Source organism: Macrotis lagotis, chromosome 5 (assembly GCF_037893015.1).
Source record: "Macrotis lagotis isolate mMagLag1 chromosome 5, bilby.v1.9.chrom.fasta, whole genome shotgun sequence".
NCBI lineage: Eukaryota > Metazoa > Chordata > Mammalia > Peramelemorphia > Peramelidae > Macrotis > Macrotis lagotis.
The window spans coordinates 107,104,800-107,120,910 of record NC_133662.1 but is presented as its reverse complement, the minus strand read 5'-3'; the positions used below and the strand labels follow the sequence as shown (position 1 = coordinate 107,120,910).

The window sequence follows — 16,111 nt, the reverse complement described above, 5'->3', positions numbered from 1 at the left end:
AAAGAGGAACATGATATAGAAAAAGTTAAGAACCCCTGAAATATACTATAAATCCAGCCTATGATAACATGATGTTCACTCGTGGAAGAGGAAGCCCAAGAGACTCCCTTAGAGCCTTCTGAAAACATTGAATGCCTGTTTCACCAGCAGAACTAGGCAAAAGCAGCTGCTACAGAAAGTCCCATATATCCAGTAACTCTAAAAAAAAAAAGTGACGAATGAATGAACAATCAGCACTGAATTCAGGTTGCCTCATTGATTTCTGCTGACTATGGGCTTGTGGTTTGCTTAATGAATCATACAGAAAGGGTTAAGCAGATGGCAGAGTCTTTGTTTTGTAATCCTAAAATCCCATATAAATCCATTCTGTAATTATAGCTATTTGATACTTGTGCTCACATTCATATATACTACCCCAAAAGATTTTAGGCTTGCTGGAATATCTCTTTAGAATTCTAGATATTTCAAAAATAGTTTTCAAGTAACACAATGTCTATTTATATACTATGAAATTGGTACTAACTAGCTATCTGTTTTTGGGAAAATCACCACTTTTTAAAATTGGAGTTTCCTTATTTGTCAAAAAAAAGTGTATCATTAATAGAGAGTTTGGGGGGTAGCTAAGTGGCACAGTACACAGAGCATGGGCCCTGGAGTCAGGAGTACCTGAGTTCAAATCCAGCCTCAGACACACAATAATTATCTAACTGTGTGGCCTTGAGCAAGCCACTTAACCCAATTGCCTTGCAAAAGCCTAACAAAAAAAAAAAATAGAGTTGGAAGGAAACTTAGAGACTGGCTAGTCCAATTCCATTTTCCACATGAGAAAACTGAGGCCTAGTGAGATTAAAATTATATCCAATAATATGATGTTATTGTAGGACTCAAAAAAGGTAATATATGAGATGTTGTGCTCTGTAAAGATGCTAGAGATTTCATCATCTCAATAGTCACTAGCTAGTTCACAATCTAGAATAAAATTTGCAATTAGTAGACATTAATGAATAACTAATGAGACTAATTTCTCAACTTTAAATTTTAACTGGCAGGGCGGCTAAGTGGCACAGTGAATAGAGAACCGGCCTTGGAGTCAGGAGTACCTGGGTTCAAATCCGACCTCAGACACTTAATAATTACCTAGCCGTGTGGCCTTGGGAAAGCCATTTAACCCCATTGTCTTGAAAAAAAAATCTAAAAAAAAAAAATTTTAACTGGCAAAATGAAAACAAAGCCAGTAATTGTATCTGATGTGTCAGAAGACACTGTAAAGGACCTCCCTCCCTAAATCTACTTGTCTGCTGTTTGTATATACTTTCTGTTCAGTCATTTTTCAATCATGTCCAAGTTTTCATAACAAGATTTTGGAGTGGTCTGCCATTTTCTTTTTTAGTTCATTTTACAGATGAGAAACTGAGGCAAACAGATTTAAGTGACTTGCCTGGGGTGTGAGGGGGAAGGTGTCATATAGTTCATAAATATTTGGGGCCAGATTTGAACTCAGCAAGATGAGTCTTCTTGACTCTGCCCAAAACTCTATCCTCCACCTAGCTACTCTCTATATATACAGGTGTCCCAAAAGTCTTTGAGCAGTAAAAAGCAAACTTTAGGGAAATACTGTACTTAAATGTTGTTTCCTTTCTGTTACAGGGCAGAAATAGTTTCACTTTTGTTTTGGTATCCTCCACTGCTTAACATAGTATCAGACAAATAATAAGGGCTTAATAAATTATTTTAGTGGTCACTTCATTCGAATTTTCTAAATTTTCTAAATTTTCTAACAACTCCCAGAAAGTAAAAGTAACTAGTTTGCCCTGCAAGTTAAAGGCAAAGCCAGGAGTGGAACCCAGATCATTAGGATTTACTAGTTCTAGCCACTATTTGCACAGTATCTGATTCCTGTTGGGGAAAACAAGCAAATCATAAAACCTTCACCAAAGATAAAGATATAATCCTTTATGTTACAACACTCAGACTAGTATCAGTTCATTCATCAACATTCTTTGGGTACAGCTGTTCAACCACCTAACTGCAACATCATCTAGCCCACGCTTCCTCATTTTTTTCTCATAAGAATGTCATAAGAGATTTTGCAAAATGTCTACCTCAAAGCTAGATCATTCTATCTAGATTATAGAGCTAGCAGCCCAATTACCTTATTCTCCCATAAGCAAAATTTGGTTTTTGTTTGGGCTTCACTAGATCTTGTTAAGAATATAAATGAGAAATTTCATTTTTATTTTTATGTCATAATGAATAGAAAATAGGTAGTTTATAACATATGTGACCACTTTTCTTTGGTTTGTTTTTTGGGTTTGTTTTTTTTTTGCAAGGCAATGGGCTTGCCCAAGGCCACATGGCTAGATAATTATTAAGTGTCTGAGGCCAGATTTGAGCTCAGGTACTCCTGACTCCAGGGCCAGTGCTCTATCCACTGCACCACCAAGCCGCCCCTAACGTGACCACTTTTGAAAGATGCTTTTAAATTCTCAATAATCTCTATTCTTGAGTTCCTTTTCATATTATTTACCAACTACTCTGAATAATATCTTCCACATATCTGATTATGTTCATGTTGCTTTTTTCATTAGAATGAGATTCCTTGAGGGATTTTTTTCTTGGGGAGGGGGTGGAGCTTTCTTCCAATCTGCTCAACACAGTATCTGTCACTTTTTAGACATTTAATACATGCTTGGTGACTGATTGACCAGGGTGGAAGTAAGTAGGATGATAGCTTGAGCAGACAGAGCATTGCAAGATAAAGACATTCAAATGTTAAGAGAAAGATGACCTCTGGCTTTTCCAGAATAATGGCACCACTTCATTGTGTGGTCCTTTCCCTCAGAAGTCTTCTCTACCCCAACCCTAGCAGGAATCTCCTCTACAGAGGCTTCTCTGTATTACCTCTATTAGAACACTTAGAACATTTAATTGTAGGGCTTAGTGTTTCCTATGCTCACATCTTCATAAGTCAGTCCTTTTCATCTTTAACAACTCTGATTACTAGAAATTTCTTCTTTGTTCTTAAATCCTTCATACTCTGTAATTTCTAAATTTCTAAAATTCTGTTTTCTGAAGATATGCAAAACAAGTCTTCCACAAGATAACTCTTCAATTATTTGAGTTATCTGAATGCTCTAACTCTTCCCTTTTCCAGGTTTACTCTCCTTAATTCCTTCCAAACATAGTCTGCAGGTTTTACACCTCATAGTTACTCTCCCCTGGACCTGCTTCAGTTAATCAATTCTTAAATGACACCCAGTAATAGTTAGATTTGATTAGCTTTGTGCAAAGCACAATACGATCATGACTTCCTAACCTCTGGACATTTTAGAAACTAATGTTCATAATGGTTCATAATGGATTTGCAGTTTAATAAACTCATTAGATTTTTCTATTAGTTCAAACCAAATGAAATCTTTTTGCATAACTTCTTATACCCTGATACAGGGATTTACAATTCAGTTTATCAGCTTTGTTTTGCTACTGTTCCATTCCAGTCTATAAAGGTATTTAAAAATCTTGATTTCATTGTGCACCATATTTATTAGTTACCCCCGTTAGTTTTATGTCATTTGAAGATTTGATACTCCCTTTTATGTCTTTATCTACATCACTGATGGGGAAATGAAACAAAACAAAACAAAACCCTTCACCAAACAAAGATAAGCTAACATTAATCCATTCATTGTAAGTCTTTGGGTATAGTTAGTTGTTCAATCATCTAAATGCATTATTATCTAGCCCATACTTTCTCCATAATAAGAATATCATAAGAAATTGTCAGTTTTGCCTCAATTTTGAATATAGTCTATCTAGACCTACCAGCTTTATAACCTTACCTCCCCACTTCAAAATAAAAAAAAAGGAATATAGGTTAGTTCAGCAAAACAAATGTTTTGTGAACACTTTATAAAGGAAGCAGTGATTAATTAGTATTGATCACTGCTTCCTTTATAAAGTGTTCACAAATCATTTGTTTAGTAATCTGTTTTGGAATTTTGCTGATCATCCCAATAGCCTGGAGAAGGCTGAAAATAAGCAAACTTCAGAGGAATTATAGGAAGACTAATGAGACATCTACATTCAAAATAGTTCCTTAGAAGTATATTCCTGTAATTTCTGGGATATCCAGCAATTTGAGATAGTTGTATTTTTAGACATGCCAAATGGATCAATATCCAGAGTGTTAAACCTTACAAAAAAAAGTAACTTCCCTCATACTAATCAAGAGAACTCTTCACCCAGAAAGATCTGTAAGAAACGGTACCAAGCTGAAGAATTACACACACTCTGAGGGGATTTCACAGACAACTACAATGGCCACCTTCTTTTCTAGCTTTATTCTCCCAGAACTCTCTGAGATGTAACAAAACTGACCGTGGACCCAATCATCTTCATTTCCTGTTCAAGAATCTTTGGGGGCCACTTATTGTTTCAAGGATAAACTCAAGTCTGGCAATTCAACATTCCACAAAATGGTTCCATAAACTTTTCAAATTTATTTCACATGACTCCTCTTGACATATTCTAGGTTTATGTAAGCTAACTGAGCTATTTGCTTTTCACTGAATTCTCTCATCTCAAAATTTTATCCAGGCTGTTGAGCCAACTCCTCCTGTATCTATTTCTGCCTCTTAGAGCCCCTAGTTTTTATGTGAAGCTAATTAATAGCTGATATTTATATAGACAAAAAGGTATGCAAATAGCATGTTATTTCATTTGATCCCCACAGCAAAACTATGGAGATTGATGTTATTATTAATCCACATTTCATAGATGAGGAAGCTGAGGCTGAAAAAGATGAGTGACTTATCTAAGGGTCCTATCTGGCTAAATTAGTATCTGAGGCAGGATTTAACATTATCTTTCAGATTCCAAGTCTATATCCACTGCTCCCTTGCTCTGTCAGTAGTTATCTCCTAATTGCTGGATTTTCTTCCCCTCTTCAAATCATCTTGTATTTAATGATCTATGGACATGTTGCATTCCCCCTGATAAAACAGGGATTATTTAATGATCTGTGGATATGTATTCCCCTGGTAAAACAGGGATTGTTTTTCATTTTTGCTTCAAATCTCCATTAACTTGCCCAGTGCCTTTGCCATAGTAGGAATTCAATGTCTGTTTTTTAGACTGAATTACATTTCTCCACAAAATGTTTTCCCTAATTCAGATTTAGTCCCATGTCCTCTCCTGCTCTGTTAATATTACTACTTCTAGAATACAATAGAATAAAGTTAGTGTAGATAGGAAAAGAAAATCAGCAGTCTCATTCCTGCCAGTTGACTACTAAGATGCAGAACATAAAGTAAGGAGGAGATGTTAGGATAGGGATATCTCAAGCCCAAAAGAGAGGGCTTGAGATATATGTCCTGTGATTCTGATGAATGTAAACTAAAGAAATGAGGCTTTTAGAACAATTAAAAAAATAAGAGCATTAATAAAGTTCTTTAAAGTTTTCAAATACTTTACAATATCTCATTTAATCCTTACAACAACCCTGAGAGGGAACTATATTTTGCTTTTCTTTGTATCCTGAGTGGACAGCTAGGGAGCACAGTGGATAGAGCACTGATCTTGGAATCAGGAAGATGGGAGTTCAAAACCAGTCTCTGACATTTACTAGCCCTGTGACCTTGGGCAAGTCACTTAACTTTGATTGCCTCACATCTAGGTCCATCTTCAATCATCCTGATTCTTATCTGGCCACTGGACCCCGATGGCCCTAGGGGGAGTCGGTGAGGCTGGTGACTTAGCACAGAAGCCTCTCACTCAAATCTAGTTCATGTGGTTGTCATGGCATCACCACCCTGATGTCATGATCTTCTTCGAAAATGAAGGGTATCCTGAGCACATAGCATTGTGCTTGCAACCTACTGGCCGATCTCAATTCCCTTCCTCTGGACATTCTCTAACATCAATATAGGGAGATGCTGCTATTATTCTCATTTCACAATTGAGGAAATTGAGTCACATAGAAGTTAAGTGACTTGCCAAAGATCATAAGCTATTAAGTGTCTGTGATCACATTTGAACTCAAGTCTTCCTGATTCCAGGCCCAGTACTTTATCCAATGTATCACACAGGAAAATGATCAGCTAAGTGACTGCTTACATAGCTAGTATTTTTCTGTCAAGATTTGAATTTGAATTGGGCTTAAGATATCCCTATCCTGATATCTCCTCCTTCTTACTTTATGTTCTGCATCTTAGTAGCCAAATGGCAGGAAAAGACTGCTGATTTTCTTTTCCTATCCACACTAACTTTATTCTATTGTATTCTAGAAGCAGTAATATTAACAGAGTAGGAGAGGAGCAGGGACTAAATCTGAATTAGGGAAAACATTTTGTGGAGAAATTTAATTCAATCTAAAAAACAGACAATTAATTCCTACTACGGCAAAGGCACTGGGCATTCTAGCTTTTGGGCCATCTAGCTGTCCTCAAAAAGTAGTGGAACCAACTGATCAACTAAGGTGAAAGCAACAAAAAATAGGTTTCAGAGAACAGAGCAAAAGAGTTAAGGCAAAGAAAAATAGAATACATCACTGTATCATGTACTTGAAAATCATCTCCAAAATCACCGAGTTCAATCTTTAATGGAACAACGACTCTTTTATGGCATACACAGACAAGTAGTTATCCAATCACTTGAAGGACTCCAGAAAGGAGATCTTTGTCCATTTCCTGCTGAGGAAGCCCATTCCACTTTTGGGTGGTTTCAATTATAAAGAAAATTTTTTCTTAACTTTGCCTCTTTGTAATTTCTAACTGTTAATCCTAGATTTGCCCACTAGTATCAACCAGGAAAAAAAAAAGCCCAATTCCTTTTCTGTATGTACAAGATCCTTCTCAGGCTAAACAATCACTGTTCCTTTAATCAACCCTTTTATGGCTTCAAAGCCCTTCACTCATTCTCCTTATCTTCATTACTGAACTTCTTCCTACCTTCTGTAAGAGGTCTAATATGATCCCCCTTGATTTAGTGCCTTTCCTCTGTTGATTATCTCCAATTTATCCACCATATAACTGGTCTATATAGAATTGTTTGCATGTTGTCTCTCTCATCATACTGTGAGGTTCTTGAGACCTTTATATTGCCAGTTACTTATCCCAGGACATTTTGTTATTGTTAAGTCATTTTTCTTTCTCTTAATATTTTAATTTTTTAATGATTTATTTATTTTTACATTATTACAATAATCTTGTTAGGAAAATAAACATAACCCAATGTTCCCAAAAAGATAAAGAAACTTCAGGAGAAATAAACTGAGAGGAAAAAAATGTACTTCAATCTGTGTTCAGATGTCATCAACTCTGGTCTCTGGAATGGTTTGTATTCTTTATCATAAGTCCATCAAAGAAGCTGTGTTAGCTCATTTTTCAATTATATCCATCTCTGTACCCCATTGGGGATTTTCTTGGTAGAAATACTGGAGTTATTTGCCATTTCCTTCCCCAGCTCAATTTACAGATGAGGTAACTGAGACAAACAGGGTCAAGTGACTTGCCCAGGGTCACACAGCTAAAAGCATCTGAGGCCAGATTTGGACTCATGATAATAAGTCTTCCTGATTCCAAGTCTATCCTTCTATCTACTCCACTTCCTAGCCACCTCTAGCTGATTCACAGACGGTGTTTAATTAATGTTTGACAACTGATTGATTTCAGTTTCCCTCTTCTGGATGTTCCAATTACTCAGAACCAAATACAACATTCCAGAAGTCTGACCAAGGCAGAATAAACCTTTCTTAGTCCTGACTCTATGCCACTCAATGCAATTTATTACCACTTCCACTTTCTAGCAGCCATATCAAAATTGGTAAATGGCAAACAGGGTAGACAGACATGGGGACTCAACAACAAAACAAACTATCTGCTTCTCTGAGCAGGAGGTTTTTGAGATAGTAATACCTAAATTAGAAGAATTAGGTAAGCATACTAGAGGCTTCTCCTTTCATTTTACCTTCATAACAAATTGGATCACAACTTTTTTTCTCTGGCATATAAGATTCTTCTAAAACAGATTCATACACATTTGTTTACACAGATACTGAAGTGGTCTGCCATTTTCTTCTCCAGCTTGTTTTACAGATGAGGAAACTGAGGCAAACAGGATTGAAAGACTTGCTCATGGCCACACAGCTCAGTGCCTGAGACCAGATTTGAACTCAGAAAGGGGAGTTTTCCTGATTCCAAATCCATCAAGTCACCAAGCTATTCCTTTTATTACACAGATATATACATATATACATACACAAGAACACACACACACACACACACACACACACACACACACACACACATACACACAGTCTCCCCACCCCCAAATATATGGGGGAAGATATGGGAAGGATATGTGTGAGCATTTTAATTTGATTTAAAGTAGGTCACAAACCACTTCATTGGAGAGTTTGTCCACATTTATGAATTCTTGGATTAAAAATATCAAGGTAAATTCAACATAGTTTTCACCAATGGATAGAATGTTGAAGTTAGAAACATTAAGACCTGGATTCAGACATCAATAAACTTAGGTAACTTTCTCAACCTCTTTAAACCTCAATTTGTTTTTCTGTAAAATGGGGATAATAAAAGCACCTACCTCATCGGGTTGCTATGTGGATCAAGAACTTTGCATTCCATACAATGCTATAAAAATATCAGCTATTAACATTATTTTCACTTAACATATTCCCCCATCTTAATCTGTTTATTCTTTTTTGCTTTTCTTTTAATCCTTGGGAATGTCCATTTTTATTTACCTCATTGCATTTACTTACTTTTTGTTTCTTTATAAAGCCTTTACTTAAAAAAAAAAAAGTTTTACATTAGTTCTCACCTATTTCATTTTGATTGGGCTCTTATTTCATCATCTCTCATAGCTCTTACTGGCAGCATATTCCCATGCTCCCTGTGGTCTTGTTCATTGCCTCGGCTTGCACATCTGGATTGTATTATGCAAACATTGCTCCTGTAGAGGCTTGATGAGAACAAGCCTTGGCACTATGGCACAAGGTTGTCAGGGCCTCCATTCTGCCTAGAGATACAAGCAGTAACTTCCTGCCCAGTCTAACATTTTGAATCAAAAGTATGAATGATAAATTACTAACTACCTATGAGCTCCTGGTACTTTCCATTCACCTGTCCTGACATTATAGATACAATGCAATCCAAAACAGTTTTCCATGGAAATACTTTGTTTTTTAATTTTAACATTATACAATCTGGGCCAAGGATTCAACAAAACACTAATATCTCTTTAAGTCCAGGGACAATTTATCTGGTATCCACAGATAGATCTCAGGGTGAATGTCAAATTCAAATGGGAAAGAAAATTACTTCTTTATTTTACCCAACCTCAATCTAAAATGGAATCATCTCCTTCAGTTTTAATTTCTAAAAAAACCTATTATTCTAAGAAGGGGTCCTTGGGTCTCAGCAAACTGTCAAAGAAGTTCATTATACAAAAAAAGGTTAAAAATTCTTGCCTTAAACTTAAAAGGTGTGTGTGTGAGAGAGACACAGAGAGAGAGATGAGAGAAAAAGAGAGACAGACAGAGGGGAGGGAGAGAGAGAGAGAGAGAGAGAAAGAGACAGACAGAGACAGAAGGAAGGTGGGGGGAGGGAGAGAGAGTTTCCAGATCCACAGACATGATGTTGTTAAATCAAGTGATTGGAATGTATAGATGAAAACATAATATTGAAAATTATTTAAGGAAACCTCTTGTAAGTAATGCAGAATATATTATTAATGTGGAGTCGTATATCACGCCTTAGTATGAAGATAGTCAATATAGCTATTAAGCTTTTATGTCTAAGATATCAATGAATGGGGAAAAGTGCTGAGTTGTAATAGAGAAAAAGAAATAAATTAACACTCAACCTTTACTTAGGGCTTTGTATTAATAATTTTATGATCAAACTATCGAAGCGAAGCTTCCCAGAGCTTATATTAACTCCTTTTCCTCTGGAGTTTACAGGGTTGCTTTTCTCACAAGTTCTTTCAGTTCACAAGGCCTCCTGAAAATTAAGGATGTAAGGGGCCCTAGAAGGAGACAAAGCCACTGAGTCTGTCCCATAAAATACCATTCCCTAATAAAATCTTCTTTGGGGAAAGTATGTGCAATAGATAATGACTTGTTATGAGGATATGCAGGTAAAAGGAGCAGGGAGCCACCACCCACTAGAGAATAAGCTTGATAAAAGATAACCTACATTTTAAAAAGATTTCTACCTTCTCCCATCATGAAGAGAAAGAAAAAAATCAATTGGCAATCTCAGAAACAGTTTTCCCTCTTCCATTGGATCTCACCAATAGGATTCTCCAAGGGGTAGGATATCCGTTTTAGTTTGAAATTTGGAAAACAGGAAAGAAAGTCAGAAAAAATAAACTAAAGCATATCTTCATTGAACTTAAATGTAGACTCTTAGAAGAACTTATTAAAGAAAAAGCCCATATTTATGAAACTCTTGTGTCCCACTTTACTGATTACTTCTTTATCAAGAAGGATTTGAAGAAGAGCTGCCTAACAGAGTCATTGTAATAAATAGTACTTAAGAGAATGAACTCCTGCTTTCAAAACAGAGCAACATTCAACATCGACATCGCATTATAGGAAATTCCTTTTACCCACAATCATCTAAAAATTTTTAAGGCGAGTTGTTGCCAAATCCAGATAGCAGAAACATTGTCAAGTTAATTGATGTAATTATAACAAGAATAATATATAACTAACCACCAAGTCTCAGGTGGAAGAAAAAAAGGCTTATAAAACAAAAACTTAAGTTTGTATCTTACCATGATGAAGCAGTTTTTCAAGTTTCCTATAGACCCACCAAGAGATTATGGAATGTAAAATGCAGTCATTCAGGCAACCTCTCGCCTTGCCCCCAAATCAATTCTCCCCAAAAATCGATCTTCTAATTTCCTTCAGGAGTCTTTTCTATACTTTCCCCTGCCGTGCTATCACTTTCAACACTATACCCAGTCACGTTCCAGTTGTGCTCCTCTCACTAAGAGCCACGGACAACTGACAGTGTTTATGTGAAAAGCTCACTTACTAAGGGTGTGTTTGATTCAAGAGTTGAAAGGGTTAAGAGGTGCGTCCTTTTTTTTTTTAGGTGTGACACAGAGTAAAATTGCTGAAAAGACAACATAGGAAGTAAGAAATGATTTGGCAGGAGACACCTTGAATACATTAAATTGTATGGAAAATCTGAACCTAGATTGGAAGTACATAGGAGGGGAAGATAAGCAAATTCTGGTAATTTTTTTTCCCCCCTCTGAGCACAGAATCACAAACTGAGATCTAAAAAGAAAGAGAACATCTCAAATGTGGCAGGGGATCCCCATTCATCACTTTAAAAAAATTATTGCACTTTTAAACAAATGATATATTCTTCAGTGGTTGGTCAAACAAAGTCACAATATACATTCCACAAGAACAAATAAACAAAACCACTTAATAGCCTGGGCATAAAACACTATCCCTTGTATGTGATCTGAGTTTTGTTGGGTCTCCAAGTTGCCTGTATTTAGATTCGTGTATAGATTACAAATTCTCTTCCTTGACCTTTGCTTCTTCACTCACTCATCACAAATCAAGACATCATGCTTCTGATGTGGTTAGTACAATTCCAGAATGAAGGACAAGCATCAACCACCAATTTTATAAGATGGTACTTTCATGAAGCAGAATCAGTCACATAGGTGCTACACATTCAAAGAAAAATCAGAAAAGCAAAAAATATTTTATTTCCATCACTAAAATCAATTATATTTCTAAAATTCAATAAAAATCCAATCATATAAGATAAGATCTGGGTTGTAATTCATTAAGCAGTGGTTCTAACAATGTCCTTTGTGCTCTAGGCTGTCCTATTATCTCTGAAGCCGAGTTTCTCCATTTTTCCATACTTTAATGCTTCGTTATGGCAGCCAGGTAATGCAAGGGACAGAGTGGATGACTTGGAATCAGTTCAAACCCAGTCTCAGATACTTGACTAGCTGTGTGACTCCTGAGCAAGTCACTTAACCCTGGTTGTCTCCGTTTCCTCATTTGTAAAATGAGCTGGAGGAAGAAATGGCAAACCACTTCAGTATTTTTGCCAAGAAAACCTCAAAATAGGGTCATGACAACTGAAATGACTGAATAACAAGTGGTGCTTCATTGATGGTCACTTTGTTATTAGACCTATTAGGGTAAACTTCAACTCTTACTTAGGGACATAAATTAGGAAGGGGAAAAAAGCTTCCTTAGAACTCATAAAAAATAAAACACAACTAATAATCTTATAATTTTTTTATTATTATCATTGCCAGCTAACAATCCCTAGTTCAAAAGATCATATATCTAGAGCCAGGTCAATCCCAGTGGTCATCTAGTACAACCCCCTTCATTTTACATCTAAGGAAACCTACGTCTAGAAAAGTATTTAACTTGTCCAAGATAAGTCCAACTTGTCCAGATAAGAAGGGGCAGGAATAGAATTTGAAATCATGTCCTCCTACTCCAGATCCATATTTTTCAGATAGAGCACAGTGCTAAATATGGGTAGTTGAACTTCCTGATTTGAAATCAAACTATTTTTTTTAGTTTTATTTTTTGCAAGGCAAATGGGGTTAAGTGGCTTGCCCAAGGTCACAGTTAGGTAATTATTGTCTGAGGCCAGATTTGAACCCAGGTACTCCTGACTCCAGGGCCAGTGCTCTATCCACTTCAACACCTAGCCACCCGGACACCAAACTTCTTAAGATTTTGTTGTTATTCAGTCATTTCAGTAGTTCAGTAGTAGGTCTGGTCCTTTGTAATCCCATTTGGAGTTTTCTTGGTAAAGATACTGGAGTCATTTACCATTTCCTTCTCCAGTTCATTTTACAGAAGAGGAAACTGAGGCAGAATTGGATGACTTGCCCAGAATCACACAATTAGTAATCGTCTGAGACCACACTTGAACTCAGGAGTCTTCTTGTCTCTAGGCCTTGAACTCTAATCCACTGAGCCACCTAGTACCCTTCCTAAAGTTTCAGAATTCACCCAATAGTTTTATTTCCCTCTAGCACTTAGCACAATGCAATTCACAAGTGATGAAATGTTCTCTTTCATTCATTCCTAGTCTAAACTGGATTAGAGTTTCTATTATTGGAAGGTAACTTGGTTTAGTTCAAAGAATAATGAACCTGGAGTCATGGGAACTGAACCTTTTAAGGCAGACAGAATAGTTTGTATTTGTTGTGGTAGGAGATAGGAAGTTAAAGGAGCTTTCAGAACAAGGAGGCAGTGTGGTACAATGGAAAGAGCACTGAGCTTTGAAAGCCAGGGCATCTATGTTCAAATCCTGGCTTGGATATTTCTACCTCATGACTTTTGGAAAGTAGTCCCTTCAAATCTGACTGGGTCTCTGTTTCTTCAACTAAAAATGAGAGGAGTAGAATGGGCTCCAGAGTCCCTTCTAGTTCTCCATCTATGATCCTCTTATCAATGGAGCACTTAGGTAAGATTAGCCTTGCAGGAGTCCTCAGATGACAAGAAAGAAGGGAATTGAGAAGAGTGTTTCAGACATGGAGTCAGATGAGTATGGTAGGGAATAAAGAGAAAGAGATGAATATAAAAGTTGACTGAATTCATGACTGACTGTAAAAGGGAAATGAGAAGATGAATCAAAGGTGGCTCAGATTCCAAGTTTGTAAGGCTAGGAGAACAAATGGAGCCATGGGCAGGAATGGGGCAGTTCAGAATGGGCAGCAGATGCTTTTAGTTTGCAACATATTGAGTTTAGTGTGATAGTAATGGTGGCTGGGGCTGCAGTTAAGAAGACTCTTCTTAGGGGGTGACTAGGTGGTGCAGTGGATAGAGCACTGGCCCTGGAATCAGAAGGACCTGAGTTCAAATTCATCCTCAGACACTTAATAATTGCCTAGCTGTGTGACTTTGGGCAAATCACTTAACCCCACTGCCTTAAATTAAAAAAATACTTTTTTAAAAGAAGACTCATTTTTAATTCAAATCATCTTGAATTCAAATCTGGCCTCAGAGACTTAAGTGAAAGGGTAAGACATTCTAGACAACAATTTAGGACTGTGACATATAAGTTACTAAATAGTGCATGCCCTTTGACCAAGCTACAACCCAAAAGAAATCAAAAAAGGTCCTATGGGGTAAAGAATCTTTATAATACCTCTTCCGGTGGTTGTAAAAAGAGATCAATTGTGGAATGACTGAATAAGTTGTGGTATAGAATATTATTATTACACTATTATTAAGAGTTGAGGAAAACATTTCTTTTTAACAAACATTTGGTAGTATTTTATTTTTCCAATTACATGTAAAGACAATTTTCAACATTCATTATATGAAAGATTTTGAGCTCCAAACTTTCCTCCCTCCCTTCTTCCTTATCTTCTTCCCTAAGATGGCAGATAATCTGATATAGGTTATATATGTGAAATCATGTAAAACATCTTTCCAAATAAATCATGCTATGAAAGAAGAAAATAGAACAAATAAAAATAAAAACCTAAAAGTGAAAATATTATGCTTCAATCTGCATTCAGGCTTTATCAATTCTTTCTTTGGATATGGATAACATTGAGGAAAAATTATTTCAAAGAGACTAGAAGATGACAGATGAACTAATACAGAATGAAGTTAAGTAGAACCAGAAAAATTATTTATACCATAAAGGCAAATAATTTTGAAGATTACTAATGAATGAAATGAGCAGAACTTGGAAAATAATTTGTATAATAACAACAATGTAAGGATGAACAATTTTGAAAGCTATAGGAATTGTGGTCAAACTGAAACATAATGTCTATCAATCCAGCTTTATATTGCAGAATAAAACATATTTTTGTATACAAAGAAAGAATTTGTTTTCCTTGACCATGCATATTTGTTTTGTTTTTTTATTTTTTTCCAGTGGACTGAACAGAGGGAGTGAAATGTTTTAAAATAGAGAGTTTGGAGGTAGATGCTGCATATACTTTTAGATGAGGTCTCCTTGTTTTGTTTAATTGCTTTAATATATAAATAAAACACATCAATAAAACCTAAAATAATAAAACCAAAAGTAGGATATTAAAAGAAAGAAAGCATATCAGGACTCCTCAATTATTAAGCTCTTAATATATATTAGGAGTTGTGCTTAGATTAACACACACTCCTCCATCCTTCCTGCTTCCTAAATACTGAGCACCTAATTAGCAATAATAATTACAAATTAAAACTGGAAGCTACCAATTTTTGCTAGAGTGAATTTCCTTTTCACCCTAACCTGCTCTATTCACCATTCTGGCAATGGGTCTTCCTTCCTCCTCCCATATCACTTGATGGTGATTTTCTTCCTTCCTGACTATGGTTTTTAAAAACAAATAACCAAACAGTTCTGTTTATAGCTCAGTCCCTTAAACCTTAGTAGCCAGTTTTTGAGAATTACTGCAACTAAAAAATTCATCATCCTGAGGCCAGTTTGGTTATGAACCTCTGAATTTAGTTGGATTTGTTTATGGACAAGTCTATTGAACGCTGATGAATCCATAATGATAAAAAGTTATGTGATATAAAATTAGAATATCAGAGCTATAGAAGGGGTTTTGGTTTAAAATTCTTTTGCAAGATTAAGTATCCTAGAGTCAGGAGGACCTGAGTTCAAATCTAGCCTCACACACTTACTAGCTGTGACCTAGTCACTTAGCTTTGATTGCCTCAAAAAAGGAAAAAAACCTGAAAGTATCCTATCAGATGATTTTTTTTTCTTTTCTACATCCACAAGCTCTCCTGTATACTTGCCTTCTTTTCCCTTCACAAGGCTACCACCTAGTTCTGGCTCTAATTACCTCTGACCTTTGCAGTTGAAGTAGCCTCAGAATTGTTGTCAGGACCCTGACTCTCCTCACTCCACTCACACACCTGCCAAAATGATTTTCCGAAAATTCAGGTTTGGAAACTCCCTATTTTAATACCTTAATACCTCTAAGTTCAAACAGAAACTTTTCTCTTTGGCATTTAAAGCTCTTCAATAACTGGCCCCTTCCAGTCAGGAAGGTCTCAGTTCAAATCTAGCACACTAGTTATGTGATACTGGGCAAGTCATTTAATCTTTATCTA

General features: G+C 36.2%; 1 protein-coding gene across 3 annotated transcripts in view; it reads right to left on the bottom strand.

Moving 5' to 3' along the window:
* CRYBG1 (crystallin beta-gamma domain containing 1) overlaps nucleotides 1-16,111 on the bottom strand; it is a 280,505-nt gene that overhangs the window by 86,310 nt on the left and 178,084 nt on the right. Inside the window, exon 1 of one of the 3 annotated variants that reach the window (XM_074187270.1) lies at nucleotides 10,801-11,326. The exons of the other annotated variants lie outside the window; for them this stretch is intronic. Within the exon in view, the coding sequence (XP_074043371.1) occupies nucleotides 10,801-10,803 (3 nt within the window). The 5' untranslated portion in view covers nucleotides 10,804-11,326. Of the gene's footprint in view, nucleotides 1-10,800; nucleotides 11,327-16,111 lie in introns of those variants that run through there. 3 annotated transcript variants of the gene reach the window in all.